At 42.1% G+C, this 15,997-nt stretch overlaps 1 protein-coding gene across 2 annotated transcripts in view; it reads left to right on the forward strand.

Moving 5' to 3' along the window:
* The window catches only part of LOC306967790 (poly(rC)-binding protein 3), an 89,804-nt gene extending 88,694 nt beyond the window's left edge, over positions 1–1,110 (forward strand). For both annotated transcript variants that reach the window (XM_079562974.1, XM_079562973.1), the window contains exon 17: positions 844–1,110. In XM_079562974.1, coding sequence (XP_079419100.1) covers positions 844–880 — 37 coding nt within the window. In that variant the 3' untranslated portion in view covers positions 881–1,110. The remainder of the gene's footprint in view (positions 1–843) is intronic.
* Positions 1,111–15,997: the final 14,887 nt, after the last annotated feature.

A 15,997-nucleotide genomic window follows, 5' to 3' on the forward strand; every position in this document is an offset into this window, starting at 1 on the left:
GATGGATAGATGGATAAGAGATAGATGGATGGATGGATAGGAGATAGATGGATAAGAGATAGATGGATGGATGGATAATAGATAGATGGATGGATGAATAGATGGATAAGAGATAGATGGATGGATAAGAGATAGATGGATGGATAAGAGATAGATGGATAAGAGATAGATGGATGGATGAATAGATAGATAAGAGATAGATGGATGGATGAATAGATAGATAAGAGATAGATGGATGGATGAATAGATAGATAAGAGATAGATGGATGGATGAATAGATAGATAAGAGATAGATGGATGGATGAATAGATGGATAAGAGATAGATGGATAGGAGATGGATGGATGGATGGATGGATGGATAAGAGATAGATGGATAAGAGATAGATGGATAAGAGATGAATGAATAGATGGATAGAGGAAAGATTAGACCATAGTTCACATGAGCTGAAGAGACGACCTTTGTTTCCTGCAGATATGTCCAGAGTTTTCAGAGTTATGAAATTGTAAATGATGTTTACGATGTTGTGCCGTCAGGTGAACGCCCCCTACTGGTCAGAAAACATCATTTACACTTTAAGGCCTGCCTCGGGGGCCGGATGAACCCCCCCGGAGACCTCACGTGTCCCGCGGGCCGTGTCTTTAACCTCCCTGCTGCTCTTTCTTCTGCCTCATGAATACGCTGGCTCCAGGTCTGCGCCTCCGTAATGAGAACAGAATCCAATTGAAGACAAACATAAAGAAGGTGCCAGTGGAGGCTGACTTTGAAACCAACCCCGGTAATAACTTCTCTTCTCTCTCCTCCCTCTTCCTCCCCCTCTTCCTCCCCCTCCTCTGTTTTCCAGGTTGACGTCTGAAGTCACAGGGATGGGTTCTCTCTAGGTCGACACGTGCACTAACTCTACCATCATTTACACGGATGATCTTTAAGTGTCTTTTACAACGACACACTTTTAACTTTGGTCAAAACTTCACATTTCCAAAGCGTTCCTCCTCATGTTGGTCATTTGTATCAGTATGTCTTAAACCGTGTTATATTTAGACTTTATCTCAGTGCTTATGGATGATGTGAATATGATGAGGAAAGCTTTGCAAAGGCGAGACGCTGCAGGTGAAAAGTAACAAAGAGCGGCACAAAACGTGCCCGAAAAGCTACAAAAACACAACAAAAAAGTGACCAAAAAAAGCAATGGAAAAAAACAATGAAAAAGCAACAAAAACACTTAAAAAATGTGACAAAAATAGAGTTGATTCGTATTTTTGTCGGGGAGGAACAGAGAGGCGGCCATATTTGGAAGCTTTGTTTGTTTGTTTGTTTGTATACTTTATTGTCCCCGTAGGGAAATTTGTCCTCTGCATTTTCTGATGGTCAGAATCACCTGGCTGGAGGATTCACCTATTGCACATGTTTTTAGTGGTAGGGGAAACCGGAGTACCCGGAGGAAACCTACACAGACACGGGAGAACATGCAAACTCCACACAGAAAGGCCCCGTCCTGGTGGGAATTGAACCCAGGACCTTCTAGCTGTGAAGCGGAGGCGCTAACCGCTGCGCTACCGTGCCGCCGAATGCCCATCTCGGGTCGCCCGTTGCATTATGGGTAATGGTATGTCTTTTGGCTACCAAACAATATTGATAGTTAGCGTAAAGAGACGAAGAAAGCTCTGATTTGGACGATTTAACCTCTGGAAAGTTGATGATTTAAAGTGTTTTTGTCGCCGTTTGTTACAATATTAGCATAAAGTCTATTTTTACGCCAGGGCTGAGCACGGAGAGACAGAAACTAAAGAACTGGACGGCCGTTCATGTAGAGATGCTTCAAAAGTAACGACCAGTCCTTGTTCACAAAGTTGGAATAACTCTGTGAGAAAAACATTTCTGACCCTTGAAGGCCGCTGTTGGACAAAGTCCAGGGTCTGAAACTGTGGCCTCGTGTCGGGGATATTCAAGACATTTAAACTGGAATCAGAAATAAAAACATAGAATCCTTCTTTCTTTTTTTTTAAATAAGTAGGAGGACAGTGAACAAAATGTTTTTGTTTTAATTGTGACCATACACTAGAGATCCACATACACATAGAGGCTATGCCACTAAATTTTCTTAATTTGTATTTTTTAAGGAGTGATCTGATGGTAAAACAGAGCGAATCCATCTCTAATTTGACAGACGGAAATTTACCCACAGTATTTAACATCAACACCGTTTTGAAACTTTTCCACTATGGTCCGGTATGGTCCACTATGGTCCACTATGGTCCACTATGGTCAACTATAGTCCACTATGGTCCACTATGGTCCTCTATGGTCCACTATGGTCCTCTATGGTTCACTATGGTCCACTATGGTCCTCTATGGTCCGCTATGGTCCACTATGGTCCTCTATGGTCCGCTATGGTCCACTATGGTCCACTATGGTCCACTATGGTCCACTATGGTCCACTATGGTCAACTATAGTCCACTATGGTCCACTATGGTCCACTATGGTCCGCTATGGTCCGCTATGGTCCACTATGGTCCACTATGGTCCACTATGGTCCACTATGGTCCACTATGGTCCGCTCCTGCCTACAGAGCCGCCGTCCTGACTTTTCTCTCGCTTTCAAGATATTGATGACATAAATATTAACAAGAAAGTCTTATAATTCACGGTTATGGCTCAATATACTTCAGTATTCAGGCTCCACCTGATCTCACTCACACGGAGTGGCGGAGTGGTTTGTTCAGGGGTTTGTTCAGGGGTTTGTTCAGTGGTTTGTTCAGAAGGTTGTTTGGGCCGAAATGAGGAGCCTGATTGACCCGCGCATGCACAGGCGAGATGGGCATTCGGCTTATTCACACAAGCATTTTCACTTTTTTCATACCTAATTCCGGCCAGATTTATTGACCTTTGAACCCTGACACCTGTCATTAATCCTCAGCAACAGTTAAATCTTTCCCCCTGTTCACCTTCAGCGTCTCGCTTTAATGTTTCATAAATCCTGAAGTTTTCCAAAGTTTTGCTCAATAGTAAAAAGTGTGACTCTTCTTCTTGTTATTCGATGTTTTAACTGCACTATCGTACAGGAACAGCCTGTTTTTAATCTGAAAACACGTCTTCAGTTTTGACACTGGTTATTCCTCCTCACTGTGGAGTCTTTGCACTGGAGCCGGAGACGCACTGCACGAAGCTGCACGGAGCTGAGGACGAACCACTTCGCACTAAGCCTTTTCTGGAAGGTTTTGAATGGAAAACATGGGGGAAAGTCTTAGTTTTATTCTGCTTTTTAAATTGGAACATGTACGTTTGTGTTGGTTGGCGAGGAGAGAGCCTCCACTTCAGATGTGAATGTTTACACATTTTCACCGCGATGTTCGGCAGCTCCCGGAGGCGGAGCTGGACCAAAGCTTGAAATCTTTGTTTACGACGCAAAAGACCACGAGTCAATTTAAAGCTAAGTCCAGGTTTACTTGACAACAAAAGGGACGACCTCACCGGAGAGAGACCGCCGTGACGGAAGCCAGGCTAAACTGAAATCAGGGACAGCTATACTGACCTGAAAGAGCAGCTTCGAAGCATCAGGTAAAGGCTCCACTTTAGTCCAAACTCCGTTTAGTTTGACAGAAAGATTTGTCCATGACATGGCGAAAGGAAAGCCACGTGATAGTTTCTGCTCCTCCATAAGCCACAAGTGATTTCAAAGGTTCCTCCGGTGCAGAAGGAAAACGAAGCATCGAGTGATTTCTCCTGTAAACCCGCGGTCACGTGACTCCTGCGTCGTCTTTTTAAAGTGTGCGGGGTCGGGTCGGGTAGGCAAACGGACTCATTTGTCGGGTCGGGTTTTTTTCTGACCCGTGAATCTCTACATCGTTGCAAACACTATTCGTTTTCCTCGACCTGTGAGACGTTTCTGTGACGACAAATAGTGTTTGCAACGTCGCCACAACTGCGTCTCCGCGACCAGTGCGAACTCGAGTCTCCACCTGGTCTCCACCTGGTCTCCAACTGGTCTCCAGGCCGGTGAGATCGGCCCTAAAGAGCGGCTGAAGGTCCTGGTTTGATGAAGCCCACAGGAGAAGAACATCATCTGCAAACAGAGATGAGGAACTCCCTCCGGTCTGTCCATAAAAGTAACAAACAGAACGGGAGACAAAGGGCAGCCCTGACGGAGACCCAATGTTTTCATGTTAATGAGATAAATAAACAACAGTTTCATCATCATCATCATCATCATCATCATCATCATCATCATCATCATCATCATCATCATCATCGCTCAAATAGAATTAGGGGTAAACTAAGGCTGGGAAAACAATTAATTTAATTTAAAAATCGAGTTGATAGGTCAAATCAATTTAATATTTTCAAAAATCGATATGTAGATTTGTTTATATATTTATTATTTATGATTATTATTATTATTTTTGTATTATTATGTTTTTTATTATTATTATTGTTATTTTTTAGCTCTCTGCCCTTTGCTCAGATGAAGAAGGTCCCGCTGTACAAATGTGCTAAGAAAAACAGAGCCCACCTTTTGTTGTTTTGTTGCTCAATCCAAATCCAGTATAAATAATTTGGATGTTTCACTTTAATTAAATACAACAGAATATACATATTTAAAATATATCTACAGTTCGCAGTTATTTTGTTTTAAATTAGAGGGGAAACAATCGAATCGTAATACAAGTTTTTTGGGGGGGAAATCACCCAGCTCTGGCGTAAGCATAAAAGTTTCAATGATATTCCAGCCTTTCATTTCATTTTTAAAAACCATCAAAGCATTAGATTAATACAAGATAAATAATAATAATAAACCAGGACTAAGTCAGGGCGAACACTAGTCTCCGGGACAGTGAGACCGGCCCGAAAGGAGGACGTTTAAGAAGAGTTTCTGTTTAAAAAGAAAAAGAAAAGAAATGGTGTTTTTCCTGCATAATTGTTTCGTTGAACGTATTTATGGCTGAGGTGAACCGAGAGCTCCACTGAGGACGTTTTAACTTTCATATTTACATTATAATACATTTCTGTGAGGACTTTTCCACCTCCAGTAAAAGCATTAGGTCCCATTAACACTTAGTTTCAATGATAAACGTCTATTTAACTGTACGATCGCTCACATTAAAATCGTCCATAGTGTTTAAAAGTTTCCCACAGACACATTTTAACGCCGTTCGTTGAAGTTTTCGTCACAGAACGATCGAAGAAGCGGCTCTGATGCAAAACTCCAGATAAATATGCAACTTTCCGAATGAAATAGCCATGACCGTAACGTTAAGTGCTTTGAAACCGCAAATTGTAAAACTCTTGATGGATCCAGCGTTCAGTTTTCACCTCTGCAGACGTCTTTCAAGTGTTTTTATGAATCTAAATGTTAGATCTTTTCTTTTGGATCGTTTTTTCCGAGGTGGCTGTTTTGTAAAACGACAATAAAGTTGTGCTCTTCTCTGGAACCGCCTCTGAACTCGTCCTTTTTTTCCCACTTTTTTAATTGTTCATGAACAGTCTCGTGAAATCAATTAATATCTGTAAACACTTCCGACCTTTATTCCTTTGCTTTAGAAATGATGAGTGCACAGAGTTTCATTAGTGGCTTTCAAAAATGTAATTAAATGTTTCATAATTAGGTTTTAGTTGCATGTCATGGTCAGTGGATCTCAAAACTTTTGTTGGATTGAAAGGATTTTTTCTTATTAACGCAGGTGAACGCTCGCTTGATTGAAATGTATTCGCCTGAGCCGCTGTTCTCCTGCCAGACCTTTCGCTTTATGAAAAACTGTGAATTAGGCTCTTATGAGTTGACGCTCATGTTTGTCTGATTATTTATTCAGCTTCAGCCTCTTAAAGGGATGTTTCAGGATTTTTGACATAGGGCCTCATTTCCTAGTTATCCTAGTTGTTGCTGGAGATATTTTTTTTTGTAATTCATGCAGTTCTTATATTTGAAGAGTTTCGTGGCGCTAGGCTAGTGCATTCCTATGGTATCAGCTAGCCTGCATTAAAAACAGTGTGACCCGCTCCACAGAGCACGTGAGGCAAATCACTTATAACACCAGACTAACCATATAAATGTCTGTCGTTAGAATATTTTTTGGAATGAAGCTTATGCGCAAATTCAACCTGGAAGACCTACCAGCTGCATTCATTCATCACCTCATCACCGGCAGCGCACTCCAATCAGGATCCCCTTTTTAAGCTCCCTGGTCAATCACTCAGCCGTCTGCCAGCCGTGCTACGACCCTCCTCCGCCCCTTTCTCCGCCGGGCTCCTCCTAGACTCCGCTCATCAAGTGGCCAACCAAAGGTCTCTTCCACCACCACCGGGGTCCAGGCTCCGGGGAAGATCATGGCCATCATTCGGCAAAGCCATGCATTCCATATCGTTCGTTCAGTCTGAGCCCCAATAATGATTCATGTTCGTTCATAAAACACTCATACCGTCATTCCGTTTCTGTGAGTCTTTTCAGGTTGAAATATAACTGACCTTCATCACATGAATGATCACATTTTGAGGGACTATGTTTTTCACTCCCTCCGGCGCCACAAAGCTGATGCTGCTCAAATATAAGTTCTTTTAAATGCAAAATGGTTCAAATGATTCTATGGACACAGACATTTATATGGTTAGTCTGGTGTTATAAGTGATTTGCCACAGGTGCTCTGTGGAGCGGGTCAGACTGTTTTTAATGCAGGCTAGCTGATACCATAGACATGCACTAGCCTCACACTAGCCTAGTGCCCCAAAACTCTTCAAATAAAAGAACTGCATGAATTACAAAACAAAATATCTCCAGAAATCAGCAACACTCTGGATAACCAGGAAATGAGGCCCTATGTCAAAAATCCTGAAATATCCCTTTAACTCCTCCCATCGCAAACAAACACCTCTGCGCTCGTATCTTCACATTTCCCACAAATGCAGATCAAATTGAGTGAAAGGAGAAAGGAAGCAAACATTTACCTGTCAAATGAATAGTTGATGATATTATTTGGCTAAGTTAGAGTCCAGACAGTGAGGTTTAACCCGCGTGTCGCCCGGTGCAGTTTCCCCAAACTCACATCAGCTTCATCACCCGCTTTGTAAACACATCCAAAACTGAAGTTCCTGACCTGATGAAGAAGGAAACACGTCCACCTGCCGCGGACCTGAAGAGTCCTGCTCCCTCATGTGATAATCCCTGAAAAACTCTGAAAACACGATGCACGAGTGTCCCTGTGCTTTGGTTCGTCCAACGATCAGCCTCTTCATAGTTTAGCCGTTTTTCTCCGGTTTACAGAGCCATGTTTACATTTCAGCCCAAAGCCGAGCGAATGTGCAGCTAAAGGCAAAAAATATTATTTTTTATGGAAAATAAGATGCAGGTCTTATTTTCCCCTTTCTCCTATCAGTTAACATGGGACTGGAGAAGCCCAGATAAAATCAGTTACTACATGAAAACAAAGCCGTTTTTCGGCCGCGCAGAGAATGAACATCGGCCACTTTACACAAATCAATCGACAGATCGTCATCAGATTTGATCAGAGAATATCCCCCCCCCCCCCTCCTGGAAACGCCACCTTAACGTGGTGGAGGGTTTGAGCACCCGAATGGTCCTGGAGCTCTGTTGTCGGGGCTTCGTCCCCCTGGTAGGGTCTCCCAGGGCAAACAGGTCCTATAGGTGACGGGTCAGACAAAGAGCGGTTCAGAAGCCCCTTATGAGAGACCAACAGGCGAATGTGAGAATCTGAGGCCGTCCTTCTGTGGACCCACCGCCTGCGGGGGGCGCCATAAGGGGCTGGTGCGATGTGATTTGGGCAGCTCCAACGGCTGCCCCCACGACCCGGCAACGGACAAGTGGAGGAAGATGGATGGATGGAATATTTTCCCTCCGTTTAAAATGAACGGGCTTTGCGCTCGAACCGGAAGTGTTTGTACAACTGGTTTTTCATTTTATTTTCACCTGTGGCTCGTCTTTTTGAGACTTTGGTTAGTTTTTTCGTGAAGATACTTGTTCTGGTTTATTATTAGTTCCTTTTCTGGTTAAATTTCGTTTACTTAAAGGATTTTTTTTTGGCAGTGATGACAGTGAAGAACTCAGACCCGCGGTGTGGCCTAATCATTATACAGTCCTACAATCCCCAATATTGGTCCTTCGAGCCGGATACAATCCCGAATAAAGAGAATTGTTGAAAAGGTACGACACACTGCTATAGTAAAACAAACCAAACCACTGATGTGAATGTTGTAAGTCATGATAAGAATGTTGTGATTTACTGAGGCCCATCCTGAGGTAAATCTGTTTTTCCTTCTAATCCAACAGGGCATAAGTATTTCCCCCATGTGTTAAAGTTAATCAGTGAAAACTAAACTCCGAAGCATTTGACCTCAGGGCCACCGCCTCCTCCACCTTCAGACTGACGTAACGTGGTGTAACTGTGAGAAAATACAGTTAATGAGAAGAAGTGTCAGTCTGTGAGTCTGCTGCTGCTGCACAAACACCGCGCTCTCCGGGACGGACGGAAAACAAATAAACGCCTTTGTTAATGACACCGGATTAGTCTGAAGTAGAGCTTTACTCGGTTTAATCCACAGTTTAACTTTGTGTGTCAATGAAAAGAAACATTTTTTCCAGTTCATTTCTGTCTTTCACTAATTTGTCCAAAATACAACATTGATGATCCGAAGCAGATCCAACAGCTCGTTTGTGTCTGGGCTTTAAATGGCATTTAAGAATGATTAAAGATGATGATTTAGCAGAAATGAAAGGAGGATCAGTCCTTCTGATTCTGGGAACATCAATGAGCAGTTTTTTATCATCAATCCGCCGTCGCCGCTCGTCAGTCTCTGATTGAAACGAGCCGGGAGTCCAACATCACTGATCTGTTTTATAACGTCAGAGGAAAAAAAAATAGGGATGCACCGATACCAGTACCGGGTATCGGGTATCGGGCCAATACCACAGGCTTGTACTCATTAACCTCTTAACTCCCGCCTGAACCGAGAGGATCTTTTTCCTCACGTCATCAGATTTTTTCATCATTTTTCAACTCATTTTTTCGTCAATTTTTTATCACATTTTTTGTCATTTTTTGGGGAATTTTTTGTCATTTTTTGTCAAGTTTTTATCATTTTTTTGTTACATTTTGGTCATTTTTTGGTCACATTTTTGTAATTTTTGTGTCAAATTTTTATCACTTTTTGTCATTTTTTTCGTCAATTTTTTGCCATTTTTTCGTCAATTTTTTGTCCATTTCTTGTGACATTTTGGGGACATTTTGCCACTTTTTCATCAATTTTTCGTCACTTTTTTGTCAATGTTTTCTCACTTTTTTGTCACATTTCCATCATTGTTTTCGTCTCAGTTTTGTTGCTATCTTCACAGCATTTTTCCAGAAGCTTTTGGATTGGGGTAAAGCCAAACTGGAGAAAATGTGCTCGGTTCAGGTGGGAGTTAAGGGGTTGATGAGGTCCCGATACCAGAAGCCAATACCACTGTACGTGTGTCTGGCGCTCCTACAGGAGGAGAGAAAATAACAACAAACTGGAGAATAGTTTAGTGTAAATCCAATATTCCACATAGAGCTGACTTTATTACAGATGACACTCCCTAAACCAGAGTCTGAGCTGGATTTAACCAGAGCCACATGTCTGCAGTGTTTACAACATACAGGCTAATGTTGCTAATGATGCTAACTAGCCGCTAACGTGCGTTTTATGTCCAGGAGCTCATTCATCTGAAAAACTAACCCAGCGACTAAAAAGTCCTCAGAAATCCAAAATGAAGAGCTAAGATCAAAATACTGAAGCTACTGGATAAGTTTCGATAAACACAGGAGAAAATCCACACGGAGCTGAAGTAAAGGAGAAAAGAGACCATTTATCTGCAGTAATAAGTAACATCTCAGTACTATTGTTAAATACAAATACATAAATGAATAAAGCACAAGCACTGAGGAGCTTTAGGACGTGAGCTGCTCTGTCTGTGATGGACAGAGACATAAAAATCAAAATAATAAAATGGCATCTGTTCAATTCTGATATAACTTAACTTTAACTTTACTCAAGGAAATGTAAATGAGTAAATTAACTAATGACAAACCGATCTGTGTGAGAAAGTCAGTCTATAAACCGTCACTTCAAAAAGTCTGTTGAAGAAAATGCCTTATACTCGTATCGGTATCGGCAAGTACTTAAATCAAAGTACTCGTATCGGTGCCTCCCAAGTTACCACGGATACGAGGTCTGCTTTTAAATTAGGGTAAAGCGGAACTTGAGACTCTGCACTTCACAGGCTCCGGCTCAGCTGCATGTGGACGTGTTTTTGTAGAGGTTCATTGTGTAACTTTTTATGAGAAAAGAAAAGATATTAGTTTGTGTTTGACCTTTCTAAAACGAACCCCGCACACGTCCATAGGTCATTGAGAGGTCACGTACAGGTCACTGAGAGGTCACTGAGAGGTCACGTACAAAGAAATATCAACTTTGTTTTCCGCATAAAAAGTTACATAATGACACTTTAACATGGATCTAATTCCTGCCTGGTTTATTCAGCTTTGAACCCAAAACACAAAAACATTGAATATTTACAGATTAATTTTATCCAACTTTAAAAACTAAACTAAATCGAAAATCTCCTCTGAGTAAATCTTTGGAGCTAATATGTCAAGAAAATAATGAATTAGAAACAGCAATAAATGTGACTGATGCTCTTGGGGTATAAAAGTATTCCAAAGGTTTGTAAAGGTGCTCCTGGGAAAAGGATTCAACCCCAGGATCTCCAAACTACGGAGCCCTGGAAGTGACGTCAGACAAAAAACATTTGGTGGGTACTTTGTGAACCCCCTTTTGCTGCAATAACAGCACAAGTCTTTTGGGGACTGACTCTACAAGATTTGCACATGTAGAGACTGACATTTTAGCTCATTCCTCTTTACAAAACAACTCAAGCTCTGTCACATTAGAAGGAGAGCGTTTGTGAACAGCAGTTCTCAGGTCTTTCCACAGATTTTCAATAGGATTTAGGTCAGGACTTTGACTGGGCCATTCTAACACATTAATATGTTTTTATTGAACCATTCCATTGTAGATTTATCTTTGTGTTTAGGGTCATTGTCCTGCTGAAGGTGAATCTCCGCCCCAGCCTCAGTTCTCTTGCTGACTCAGCAGGTTTTCCTCTAAAATTTCCCCATATTTGGCTCCATCCATGTTCCCAACTATTCTTACAATCTCCCCAGTCCCCGCTGAGGAAAAGCAGCCCCACAGCATGATGCTCCCCCCCCCGTATATTTGACAGTGGGGATGGTGCACTCAGGACGATGAGCAGTGTTAGGTTTGCTCCATACGTAACGTTTTGCATTTGGGCCAAAAAGTTCAATTTTTGTCTGAGATTCCCGTGAGATGTTTAAATCTTGGGAAATCTTTGTATAACTTAATGCTGCTTTAAACTTCTCCACAGCTTTATCCCTGACCTCTCTGGTGCTCCTTGACCTTCATGATGTTGTTTAGTGACCACAGCTCTGAGGGCCTAAAAGAACAGCTGTAATTATACTGAGAGTAGATTACACACAGGTGGCCTCTATTTAACCGTTAGGCCAAGGTGTGAACATTCTGGAGTCACTAGGAATGTTCTAAAGGCAATTTAATGCACTCAGAAAATGCTGTATGATACTTATGCAAGCCCCACTTTTCACTTTTCTATTTTTTGAAAAATAACAGAATCATGTATCATTTTGCTTTCACTTCACAGTTGTCTGTTACTTGTGTGTGAACGTTCAGTAAAAAAATCATATATATGAGTTTTTAATATTTCTTCTATATTTCGTTTTCTTTTTTTCCCCCGAGATAATTTGTGGTGTTTTTATACATTTTTAAATTTCTTCACCCCCAATTTTTTTTGTCTGACGTCACTTCCAGGGCTCTGTACAAAACAAATGTTGAAGTCCTGCAAAGGCCTTTATTTAGACGGCCAAGCCAGGTCTTCATCAAGGCTTAAAGGGACTATACGGAGTTTAAAAATGTTAAAACTAAGTATTTTCCTCCCCCAACAGGTTCCTCCATGTTCTCATGTGCAGTGTTAATTTCGTCGACTAAAATATTTAGTCTTAATTTTAGTCAAAGTGATATTTTTGATGACTAAAATTGGACTAAAACTAAATTAAACGTTTTTCATGAGACTAAAACTGTGACTAAAATGTCCAGATATTTTAGTCGACTAAAATAAGACAAAATAAAAATGAAAAGGAGAGACTAAAATCATCCAAACTTCTATTGACCGTCTGAAAAAGCCTCAGATCATTTACAATCACTGCCAAAGGATCAGCTCTGAGCTTTGTTCATGTGGAGCAGCTCCATGAAGCAGAGGAACAACATTAAATATGATTACAATGAATATTATCAATGCAAAGTCCACTCAATTAGTCTTAAATTTAGTCGACTAAATTGACATGCAATTTTACTCGACTAAAACTAGACTAAAATTGAAAAGATTTTTTCGACTAAATCTCAACTAAAATGAAATTACATTTTAGTCAAAAGACTAAGACTAAAACTAAATTAAAACATGTTGTCAAAATGAACACTGCATGTGTAGAATGAGCTCAGAAAGGTGTTACTTCGGGTCTGAAGTTTGGTCATGCACAAGCTTAATATAGAAGCTGCAGTTACGTGTAAGACCTGAGGTGGCAGTAGTGAGTATAAAATAACCAACTTGCATCTAGTCTCTTTAATATGATGACCTGGCAGTCCAAAAGGTCCAGAAGGTAGAAGAGAAATGATGTAACAGTGTAAAAATGGACAGAGGAAAATCCCGTGGATTTACGATAAGTCATTTAACATGACTTTAACATGCAACACTTTTTCCCACAGCAAAGTTTTCCAAACTCGGGCGGCACGATTTTTTACAAAAGAAACCTATTTGTGATTTTGTTCGGACAAATATTGCGATTCGATTTGGGATTTTTATGTTTGATACATTTAAATGCATCGCACACCCGGGAGGCAGACGACAGGGATATTCATACAAAACGGCAACAAAAATACGGCGAAAACGAGGATGAAAATGCACAAACAAATGAGGCGCTACTCTGGCCTGTAGCTTTTGTTTGTTTTATATTTAAATGCATAAACTGCTAAACTGATGAGTGTCAAACATATTACTCAAACTGCCCCACAATCGAACAAAACACATGAATCAACTTTCAAAAATACCTGGTTTCTTGTGGACAGCGCCCTCTTCTGGAGGAGTTTGCCTGGCATTCAGGGAGTACCTCTCCCCCAGAGGTACTCCCTGCCACGTGACAAAATAAGTCTAGGATGGAATCACAAGCGTCTAAACACTAAACGCACTAGCTTATTGTTGAACCTGAGATCAGAGGCTCCACAAATCACTCACATTAAGCCTTTACCGAGCTTTACCCAAAGCTAAAAGCTTCAAAGAAAAGCATCAAAATATCGAGAAAAGCGAGGATGAAAACTGAACAAAAATGTGCTGGAGAAGCAAAAAAAAAAAACATGACAAAAATGCAGCGACAACATGACAGTCACAATCACTTTTGGAGAAACTGGAGAAAATGCGCTCGGTCAAACTATGTCTTTGTGGAAGTGTTGCATTTATGCTAATTTGGGCCAGTCCGAGTCCAGGGCCTGGAGACAGAAGAAATAAAACCCTCAGCCCCTAGAGCAGGGTTGCCAAAGTGGGGCCCGAGGGCTACATTTGGCCCGCCGGAACACTTATGTTGGCCCGCCAGAGGGTGACCTACTTCTGTGCCGCATCTGGTTAATACCAACTCTCTCCCATTCAATGGTACATATGGATGCAGTACATATTGGCCACCAGCGTCAAAATGGGGGCGCTGTTTCACTCCTTTCGCTAAGTTGCAGTTCCATGGCAGTTTGATATTGATAAACCTTGCGTCTCTCGTCTAAGTCCTACATTAATGCGGAGGGTGAAGTGTTTCCCAAAGTCACCACTGCCCCGAACACAAAGATCCACTGACCTCTGCGTCTGTGCGTTTGTGCGTTTGACCGTTTGTGCGTTTGTGCGTCTGTGCGTTTGACCGTTTGTGCGTCTGTGCGTTTGTGCGTTTGTGCGTCTGTGCGTTTGTGCGTTTGTGCGTCTGTGCCTGAGCGCTGACCGTGCTCTCTCCTCCTAATGAAGCAGTGTGATGCCTTTAATCGGGCCGAGCGTCCGGAGTGCCCTCGCCGGAGCCTCGGAGCGTGTTATTGCGGCGCTAATTGGCCTCAGCTGCGCCACACGAGGCCCGTCCATGTGGGGGGGGGGGCACGGTCCACGGGCCGATTACGGCGCTCTGAGTGACCTTCTACGTGTGACACTTCATCACCTCGCTCTCCCCCCGCGCCCTCCCCAGGCCCCACAACATTTAACACCAGGCTGATAATCCGGGGCGTGAACAATCAACAACCTTTAGACAAGCTGAGCGTCTGCTCTCCGGGGACACGCCCGCTTTTGGGGACGTTCAGGGTATTTTTAAACTGGTGTATGAGGTCACGGCGCCGCCAGACGCTTCACTGTGGCGGAGGAGAGAGAAATCATGGTGGAGCTACTGGTACCTGGAAAAAAAAAAAGTTTCTATGCTGTTGGTCCAGAGACTGTTAACCTCTTACCCCCCGCCTTAACCACACTGTAATTGTGTGTTTCCTCGAATAAAAGCAATACAATTGAGTTAAGTGGTTGCATTTGTATTTTTACTTTCACACAATTTATTTTTCAACCTCTTCACCAGTTTTGGTCTGGGCAGTTGGACGCACTTGGACACAAGGGGGCGCCCTTCCAAGCGTCTCAGAGTAAATGTGAACTGACTTTCTTCAGAGTGAGACTTTAGGTCAGACATGAGTGACAGGAACATGACGCTAAATACAGTGAGCTCTTTGTTTCCAGTAAAAAGGCTGAGGCCTCATTGCTCTTCAGGCACAGACTGAGAAGTGAAGAAGGAAGTCATGGAGCTTCTGCTTTACACAGAACTTCAGTGACGTAACCTAACGGTCGTGAATGGTTCGGCCTTAGCCGCCAATCAGCCACTTGTTTACCGTGTATGGCCACACCCACTTGTTTCGCGAGAAAGAAGGTGGGTGTGGTTTATCAGGCTAGTACAGTATGTGCGCTGGCGTGTGTGAACACGGACTGAACTAACTTTGGAGTTGGAACTAGGGCGTCTCGGCCGACCTACAAGGCCTGTGTGAAACGACCTTGGTCGTGTTTTTGGCGCTTTTTGGTTGCATTTTTTTTGTCTATTTTGTTTTGTGTTTTCATCCTGGTTTTCGCCGCTGTTTTGACACTTTGTTCAAGAAGTTTTTAGATTTGGGAAACTGGAGAAAATGCGCTCGGTTCTGGAGGGGGTTAATAGAAGTAATAGGAAGGGACTTGGTCGTTTCAGCTCCAAAAAATATTTTTAACTTAATTTTTCCCCATTTTCTTTCTTCCATTTTCTCCAAATTTCCAACCTATTATTTTCCTTATTTTTGCCTAATTGTTTTTTTCACAAATTTTTGCTCATAAGATTTTTTTTTTTGCCACAAGTTCTCCCAATTATGCCCCATTTCCCCCACATTTCTTGACATTGGAGATGAACCTGATATTGTAAATGTGCAGAATCTTCCAAACATTATTGTCCTGTTTTCTGGTTCTCAACGACAAATGCAGTGTTAGGTTTAAAAAGGCATCGGCATCGTAAACCAAGTATCGTTAAAGTACCGGTACTGAAAATGTAACAGTACTCAGCCGTCTTTCGATGACCTAAATCTCCCGAACACGGATGAGAAAATGAATGGAGAGACTTTAAACGCGGCCGGTCAGATTTCGCTGCTATTTATACTGGATAATGAAGTCCTGTTATTTTGGGATTGTGTCAGAATCTTGCTACAAAAAGCCAATTAAAAACAAGGCCAGGCCCAAAGCAAAGCTCTGAGAACAAAACTTCTGTCAGTTTGTGAGTGACACCTGAGCTCATCTCAGACACGTCATCCCACAACGCAGATTTAACAAACACAGATCTCTCAGTCATCCAGGACAGAAAATACGAGAAA

This window comes from Gobius niger, assembly GCF_951799975.1.
Source record: "Gobius niger genome assembly, chromosome: 9".
Taxonomy (NCBI): Eukaryota; Metazoa; Chordata; class Actinopteri; order Gobiiformes; family Gobiidae; genus Gobius; species Gobius niger.